This window comes from Charadrius vociferus, unplaced genomic scaffold, assembly GCF_000708025.1.
Source record: "Charadrius vociferus isolate BGI_N301 unplaced genomic scaffold, ASM70802v2 scaffold71, whole genome shotgun sequence".
NCBI classification, from domain to species: Eukaryota; Metazoa; Chordata; class Aves; order Charadriiformes; family Charadriidae; genus Charadrius; species Charadrius vociferus.
In genome coordinates, this window is record NW_009647032.1 from 1,924,241 (window position 1) to 1,933,622 (window position 9,382).

At 41.3% G+C, this 9,382-nt stretch overlaps 1 protein-coding gene across 1 annotated transcript; it reads left to right on the forward strand.

Annotated features, from left to right (window-relative positions):
* The first annotated feature begins 806 nt into the window (after window positions 1-806).
* Window positions 807-7,202, forward strand: RAG2 (recombination activating gene 2). The gene is made up of 2 exons (XM_009895588.1): window positions 807-943; window positions 5,581-7,202. The coding sequence occupies exons 1-2, from the start codon at window positions 844-846 to the stop codon at window positions 7,200-7,202; spliced, it is 1,722 nt and encodes a 573-aa protein (XP_009893890.1). The 5' UTR covers window positions 807-843.
* The last annotated feature ends 2,180 nt before the right edge of the window (window positions 7,203-9,382 follow it).

The window sequence follows — 9,382 nt, forward strand, 5'->3', positions numbered from 1 at the left end:
GAAATATTTCTAAAATACTGTGCAGCAGATCTTGTAACTTGGGAGAAGGTGAAGTAGGGCCAGGAAAACAAAAGTAGGGAGCTATGAAGGGTGAACTGTTTTCCAGGTTTTTCTGTTTATTTGCTGTGTTATGTATGTTATGCAAGTGCCCCAGCACTGCTAGTTGTTGAAAGGGTATGTTATCAGAGGAATTCCCAGAATATAATTATTTTGCATTGGAGAAAAGCACTGTGAAACTGATTAAAAATTCCACAGAAGCATGCAAAGTTTTATTAGTCTTTTAAGGTCTGATCAGAAGGCCATTGAAGCAGAAAAGACATTCCTAATGACTTTTGTGGACTTTGAATTGAACTTTTAGTCAGCCCTCGCTCACTGAGTTGCATGCACTTGTCATTTCCTTTCCTCTGTTTCAATGCCACCACCTACTTGCAGCCAAGCATTCCTAGGGAAAGCAGTAGTATGCCAATCAGCAGGAGTTGTTTTCTTCTACTAGCTATTGAAATTATTACTTCTTTGAACTCAAAAATTACTTTACATTACATGTTTATATTCCAATAGGACTGAAAAGTTGACCATGAGCTTCGCAGGTTTAGCAGTGTAAAAAATTAAACTATAAAAGAGCATATGCTGCAGGCATTTACAATCTAACAGACGTCTACCATCACTCTGGTCTGGTTCTACTGCAAAGAGTTAAAGCTGGTGGGTTTCTTGTTGTGCCATCTGAAGACAAGAGAGGAAAGAAAAAAAAAAACGGTCACAGCCAGTTAGCCACAGTAGATCGAGTTCTCAGGAGCACATCTGCAAATTAAGCAGATAGATTGCCCTCGATCAAGCTGTCTCTCCATGCCCCCATGCTGTCAGAGAAGATTCCTCAAAGTGCTTAAATTTGAATCCCAATTACATAGAAAGATTTCGGAGGACGCAAAAAAACTTTATCAGCCAGGTACGTCCAACTTACTGTTTTGCTCAAAGCAAACTTGGTTGATACACTTAGCAAAGGTTTTAAGAAATCTTGTAGAAAGATCTCCTTCCTTAAGCCTGTTTATAGAGGACTTTAAAGCTCTGTGGGTATCTGGATATGATTTTGATTGTGAAGAATTTGGGAACAGCATTTGCTTTTCAGGGGTATGCTTCTTCATTTTGCAAAAGGAGAGCCTGCAGACCAGTCAGAGAAAAAAAATACAATACACAATATTGCAAAATAAATTTAATTCTACCATAGATATGTGTTCATGCCAAGTTAAAAATAACTGCAAACTAATGACAGAATTAGTTTGAGCATTTATGCTCATTAACAATGAGCATTTATCAACTAAGACTCTATGCTATCCTGCAGTCTATTCTCTCAATGTCTAATCAGTACTGTTCAAATACCTTATCTTTGTGTAAATGAAAGGTGCTTTGGCTTTGTTACAGTTCATAAGATCAAATCATTTGGTAGCGTTCAAATTACTGTGAGATTACTATGAATATAGTATTTTTTTAATGTTGACAAATATTAATATGAAAAGTCACACTAAACAACAGTACTCATTATTCATTGTTGTCCTGTTTAAAATGTTTTTGTTGCCTATTCAGGTAACAGGCACAGCATGTAGGTGAACAAACAATTACAACATAGGGTCAAACAGAACAATAAATAGTAAACACAGTTTCTGAGTGACTCAGTGACTAAACATAGTAATCTAGTGACATTTTATAAAACCCTAGCTTTACTAGGACATATGACAGAGGACCTGTGGGAGACTTGCTGCCTTCCATAGCAGAAGCTAGAAGACAAGAAGAATATCCAAAGGCATATGAAATGTCACTTGATGTTTAGGCGCCTGAATCCTACCCCTTGTTCCTAAAACACAGTAATCCTATACTTCTCTGTGAATGCTTAATATAGTTTCTGGAATAATACCCCACATACAAAATTTTAACTATGTCCACCTATTTCCATACTAAGCACATTTCAAATTACATTAACTAATGCTTTTAAAAAGCACTTTCTCTCTTCAATTTGATCCTTCTGTAAATAAATCCCCCAACGAATCTAACTAAATCTGAATTTCTTGTAAACTCTTCTTGCCATACAAACAACTAGTAACTGAAAAAAAACAGCTCAAAGTCATGTTTGATTTTAAAATAAAATAGGGGAGAATATTAGTTTTCTTTTTTCTGTTAGCTTAGCTTGTAGCACCAATCTCTACAGTTCACTTCTTAAATACAGGGGTTATAAAAGTAATGCTGAGATTCTCACTTATTTGCATAATCCTTGGAGTCTGACCTTTTATAAAAATACCAAATAAGATGAAGTCAAGTCACCATAACTGGTAAACATTTATGTGACTCCACCCCTCCATATTTATCTACCCTTACTTCTCCTAGTGTCTTTTCCCCCCTATCTTGGGCTGCACCTCAACAATGGCATTTGTCTATTTCCCTCCGCACTGGCACTAATGCTAATCAAACTCCAAAGTGACATGGTTTTCAGCAGAAAGCCACAAAAAAAACATAAAATTTTTTGGTCATGAGGTTAGATTTCTACCTTTTGGAGCTGCTAAGGGTCAGATGAGCATTGGCCCAAAGGAACCAGTGGTGTTGGAAGGTTAGAGGTGGAAGTCAGCATAGCCAAAGATTAACCGTGCTGTATTACCACCCCATAATTAGCATGAAACAACCTGGAAAGGCAAAGCAATTCCAGCAAATGCGTAAGTAGCTACTTTTGTCAGAGAATCTAGGATAAATTCTCTCTCAATTACTTACGGAACTGCTTGCTTATGTAAAGTTCAAAAAATATTATTATTATAAAAATATAAAAAATATTAATATGATGAGGAAGTGTGTTTAAGTGTGTTTATTTAACCAGTAAGTTCTGTGTGTCTATCAATCTCACTTTTCATCATTTTCAACTGGTCTTTTCTCCACTCTGTATCTGAAACAGTCTCTTTATATAGTATACTCACCAGTAACGAGTACTGCTTGATATTTGGGAAATAGTTTGTGACACTGTGGACACTAATAATTGTCATATTTGGAGATTCTTGAAGTATATGTAACAATATAAGATGAATGCAAACATTTCAATTAAATTATTTGCCATTTTTAATACTCTTGTTAGACTTCAAACATAAACCAGCAGTCAAACGTAGAACACTAGTGTTATAAAATATAGAACACTAACTTACAGATGTGCTTATGGCATCTTCAGTACGGAAGACATATTACTTTTCTAAAGATGCTGTAAAAACAAAGAAGCTAAGTAACCACACTATGAGAGAACAGACAAAGGAAATCTCACCCAGTAAACCCAACTTCATGCACGCTCCTCTAACACCACCATTTCTGAATGGCATAAGAAACAAGCACCAGAGATTGTTGGTTAGCTATCACCTGAAGGTAAATAACTTGGCAAATCTTTCTTCATGGAATTAATAAGAACAAAACCTGCTGTGTATACTGACATACTCAGAATAGGGTTCACTAATTTAATTAACTTGTAACTGAACTTCACCTGCAGTGCAGTACTTCTGAAAAGTAATCTAAATTTAGAATAAACTACCACCTTCAGGGCAGAGGTGTTAGGACTGGCTATGCAGTGAAGAGAACTTGACCATGATCTTTGGATGATTCCAAAACATGCAAAAAGATAAGACATCTATTCCATGGATTATTTTTAAAATAGACTCAGTAGTGGCTATGCCTACCCTGTCCATGTGCTCTGGCCTAAGCACATCTGACCAGGCTCACCTGCCTTTGAAAGCTTTTAATGGCAGATCCATATTTTAGCACAGCAGTTTGTGTACCAGAAAGTAGAGCAGGCAGGCAGTACAGCAATGTGGTACAAAAGTTCCTTCTGTGCATGAGAACATGCGCTGATGGCAATTTGATATAGTCAGTGTCATCAGTTCCCATGATTTTACAGTGACTTTCACTGTACACTATGTTGTTCCCGAGTCCTCAGGTTTTAATGTCAAATAGCTAGAAGATAGCAATCCTTCCTTGAAAAGGAAACCCTGTGTGTCTTGTTTTTGTTGTTACAGCAAAATGAAAAGCAGGAGCAAGAAAAATATGAATCCGGAAGACTTCAAAACAAGGCATTATATTTTAAAATGTAGAGGGTGGGGTTTTTTTTTTTTTCAAATTTTGTATTTTAAAGCTAGTTCACACCTTTAAATTCTGGGGATTTGGCAAAGGCTGGGACAGAGAATTTGGGACATTTACTAAAAGGCACAATTCCACTGTGACCAAAGGACAGTGCCAATGAACTAGACAGTTGTTTCCCTCTCTGGTGTCTGTGCTCTCCAAAGCTCTCTCAGTGTTACTATCCAGGCTGACTACATAAACCTTTTCAGATTTTTGAACAAACAGGTAAAAAAAGTAAAAGATACTCCTTGAAACCTACTCACGAAAGCATAAGCAAACAGCAGACATCAAAGATAAAGAATCTGATCACGCTATGAAAACCCCTGGCAGCGAGACTCCCAAGCCATAGTTACCCCGAGCAGGCTCTTCAGCACAAGCATGCAAGATTCACTCTGGCACTAACAGCTTCTACCTTGTGCGATACCTGCATGGTTTAGAAATACAGCTGCCATCGACTGCTCCTAAGTGTCTTCAATAAACCTTGATGTTTTCCGTGTAAACCTGCAAAGTGTTCAACGGAACTTTGCATTCGGCTACATACGCTCTTACTTCAGCCGACGGGCTCCGGAGCAGGACAGCGTGTTCCCGGCCAGAGGCCAGCCTCAGGGGCCTGCATGGGAGCTCCCCACCCTTCCCACCAGCCGGGTGCCGCTCTCGGGGGGCAGGCGAGTCCCTCAGGCGCCCGGCCCCGGGGAGGAAGCGAGGCGCAGGCCGGTGGCCGCCCCCTGGCAAGCCTGCAGGGGCGAGGGCCGTGGTTACCCTCGCCCCTTCTCAGCAGATGCCGCGCTGCCTGCTGAGGCGGCCTGCGGCACCTGGGCGGCTCCAGCTCACCAGTCCGGCACCCCCGGCCGCCCCGGGGTGAGAAACCGGCAGGACACAGCCTGCCTTGTGCCATCCCCGCCTCAGAACCCTTCACCCCAGGCGCCTGAGAGCCGAAATCTCACGGCCAGGACACCCGCCCGCTGGCGGCCCCGGCCCTGTGGCCTCACTCACCCGCCGCCTGCCCGCTAACCCCTCCAGTCCCGCTTCCTCACGGCCAGGCCGCCCTGCGCCGCTCCGCTCCGCGCCGGGCCAGGCCAGGCCGAGGCGCCAAGTGAGAACTACCGGCCCCAGCAGGCCCCGGGGCTGCCGTTTCCATGGGAGCGGTCGGGCCCGGAGCGCGGAGGGGAGCCCGGCGCAGAGCTGGGGGGGGTAGCTGCCCGGTGCCTGCGCGTATTGCTCGGTGTTGGGGTTTTACGTGCTAACAGGCCATAGTTTATACAAAATGCCGCGGAGCTGGTGCACAGCCCTTCCTTGATTCATGTCTTGAGTTGCAGAAGAGGGTCTCTTTGTGGGTCTCAGTGTGAACTGAAATGCAACTTTAATACGATTTATTCAAGTACTGTTAAGCAACTCTCATAGGGTCTAAAGTATGTTTCATCTGTTTCTTTTGTGGGTTTTTTTTCTCAGATACTGACCACAGTATGGCACAGTCAGCAGATGAAATGTCACTGCAGGTGGTATCAACCATCAGTAATTCATCCTTGCTTCAGCCAGGCTTCTCACTCCTGAATTTTGGTGGGCATGTTTTCTTTTTTGGGCAGAAAGGATGGCCAAAGAGATCCTGTCCCACTGGTGTGTTCCTCCTTGATATCAAGCAGAATGAGCTCAAAATGAAACCTGCTGCCTTCTCTAAAGACTCTTGTTACCTCCCCCCTCTCCGCTACCCTGCTCTTTGCATGCTCAGAGGCAATGTGGAGTCTGATGAATACCAGTATATCATCCATGGTGGGAAAACACCTAACAATGACCTTTCTGATAAGATTTACATTATGAGTCTGGTAAGCAAAAATAGCAAGAAAACTACGTTCCAATGCATTGAGAAAGACCTGGGTGGAGATGTCCCTGAAGCCAGATATGGGCATACGATTAATGTAGTTCATAGCCGGGGAAAAAGCATGAGCGTTATATTTGGAGGGAGGTCATATACTCCTCTTGCACAAAGAACCACTGAGAAATGGAACAGCGTAGTTGACTGTTTGCCATCTGTGTTTCTTGTTGATTTTGAGTTTGGATGCTGTACATCATACATACTTCCAGAGCTTCAAGATGGACTTTCTTTCCATGTTTCAGTTGCCAGAAATGATACAATCTACATTTTGGGAGGCCATTCACTTCAAAATAACACCAGGTCCCCCAGCTTGTACAAGCTAAAAGTTGATCTCCCACTGGGCAGCCCAGCCGTGACCTGCACCATCTTGCAGGGGGGGATATCTGTGTCAAGTGCTATAGTGACTCAAACCGGTGATACTGAATTTGTCCTTGTCGGGGGCTACCAGTCTGACAACCAGAAACGGTTAGCATGTAACACCATAGTTCTGGAAGATAATAAGATAGAGATTGTTGAAAGGGCGAGCCCGGACTGGACACCAGATATTAAACACTGCAGGATGTGGTTTGGCTGTGATATGGGCAAAGGGTCCATATTGCTGGGAATTCCAGGGGCAAACAAACAGTTAATCTCAGATGCAAACTACTTCTACATTTTAAGATGCAAAGGAGCAGGAGAGGACAAGGAGGAAGAACTGACAGCACAAATTTGCAGTCAGACATCGACCGAAGACACTGGAGATTCCACTCCATTTGAAGATTCAGAAGAGTTTTGTTTTAGTGCTGAAGCCCATAGCTTTGATGTTGATGATACTGACACTTACAATGAAGATGATGAAGAAGATGAGTCAGAAACAGGCTACTGGATCACCTGCTCTGCCAGTTGCAATATTGACATTAACACCTGGGTCCCTTTCTATTCGACAGAACTCAACAAGCCTGCAATGATTCTGTGTTCTAGTGGGGCTGGCCACTGGGTCCATGCGCAATGTATGGATCTCTCAGAGACAATGCTCCTACGTCTCTCAGAAGCAAATGTCAAGTACTTCTGCAATGAGCATGTTGACCTTAATAAAGGGCTACAAACTCCCAAAAAGGTGGTGCACCTGAAAAAGCAACCCATGAAACCATTGCGCAAAAAGGCAACCATGAAGTTAACAACGCCCACAAAAAAGTCCTTTCTTCGGAGATTGTTTGAATAGATTTACAGGGCTGATTTGTATTCACCTGGGAGGAAGTAAAATCACAGTCAAAGACAGCTAGTAATGGTTGAAGTAGAATGGGTTATTGGAGCTCAAGGAGATCTTTTTAATTAATTGATTTCAATTATCTCAATATTTCAGTTACATTTCAAAGCACATGATTTTTTTTGTCTCTTATGTGTGTTTTTGTAATATCTGGATAGGAGACCCATCACTGAGGGCATTGTCAAACACACAGGCAGATACTGGTAACTTTGTGCTGTATTTTATACTATAACTTACTCCTTGATTATCCCCGGTGAGTTTAATGGAAGTGCTGGTAGTCTGAGACATTATCCCATGTACTCAGTGATTTTAACATCTGTCCATGAAGAACATTATATTACCCATTTTAATTTTTTGTCTTAGTGAGTAGTTCTAGAAATATTTGGCCTGATTTATAACTGCATTACTCCAATTTTATGTTGGTGTAATGAAATAAAATTAGACTAATTACTCTGGTTTTAAACTAAAGTGGTGGCTTAAGTCCCTTGTGTCAGAAATAATGAAATATTCAGACACTAAAGGTCAGTTTTCTTCAGGGACTTCCATTATGGAAAGTTTACATATGGAGCATTTAATTCTGAACAATTAATTTTTGATTTTGAGAGGTACTGAATGATTATATGTCAGTTTTGCCTACAGTTGTGGAATATCATCTCATAGCAAAAATCAAATTGCTTTTTTAAACCACTGTGCTCAACAACTGCTTTGTGTTTATATTTTTAAAAATCTAGTAAGCTAATAAAGTTTATAATAAAAAATGACTACATTTTTTTCACCTACTCATGGGGTAAACCAAACTGTAAATCCCAAAGTCTATGAAAGGACAGCATGTGTGCTTGGGAGGTCCATCTGAAGTTTGATAAGTGGTCTAGCTTCACAGCCGCCCCCCATGCTGTGAGCTCCCATTGACTTCACAAAAAGTTCCTTCTGTTGAACAAGACTTTTATCGTTTACTCCAGGTCCTCCACTATGCACTTCTTTTTCTGCTCTCCCAGGGCGACTGTGTAGAGTGTGAAAGCTTAAAAGTGCAAGCTGTAGCTCAGAGTGACTCATTGAGCCAGTGGAGCATTGTGAGGGTGGAAACAAATGCAGCTGGCTGCTCAAAGCGTGAGGAGAAGATTGGATTCAGATTGAAAAGGACATTGTCAAGGTTGAATAGCCCAAGAGTTTACTAACTTTTTTGTGGATTCTTTTATTGGCTATTTGTAAAGCCTCATCATTCTTGACTTTATTTTTTATTTTTATTACTGCTCCAAACATCTTTTAAAAAAATCAATACCATCAGCTCAACATTTGTGAGCCAACAATAATAGCTCAGTATTCATAGTCCAGCTCTCATGCTGGACCCCTGAATAAAAAAGAAAAACAGGAGCAGCTGTCAGCCATTTGATTGCTGTGTGCAGACCCTGAGCAGCCACTCCTTTACAAAGCAGCATGCCTAGTACAATATTCCTATCAACACAGACATGTATGCACAATACTCCCTTAAAACCTTCACAACTCAAGTCAACAGCAGAGAAAAGTAAAGGGCAACCATACAAAGTTTCCATTTCCAACCTTTTCACGTGCTGAGGGGGGGTTATAGTTTGGGTAGAGCATGTAAATGGGAAGTGTATCACCCTGACTCGCCTCTCACCAGTTTGATATTGGTATAAATTTCAATGCCAGCTTCCTGTTTCCTTTGTCATGCTACTATTCCTAAGCTCAGAGTCTGTTTTTCCAAGGAATAAATTAATACCATGCCCATGTAAAGTCCCTTAAAACTGGTGAAATTCAATAGCCAACAGCCCCTTTGGTAGATTAGTCATAGATCTGACTCAGCTGAATTGTCATTAGTATACATTCATCACACACTCTTCATAGACTTCATTGACATCAATAAAAAGAAAAATCTACACCAAAATTAAAGCCACATTATCAGAACATTAACAAAGGGGGACAATATACTTACACAACAGAACTCCATCCCTCATCCATTCACCATTTTACAACAAGAGACTCCCCACAATTACTGAACTCTGTGGCAATGAACAGTCCAAGTTTTTGCTTGTTAACCTCTCCCAATTACTGTCATTATCTCAAATTCCTCAGACCTCACACTGTGTGACAAATTTGTCTGCTAGTGCAGATAAATA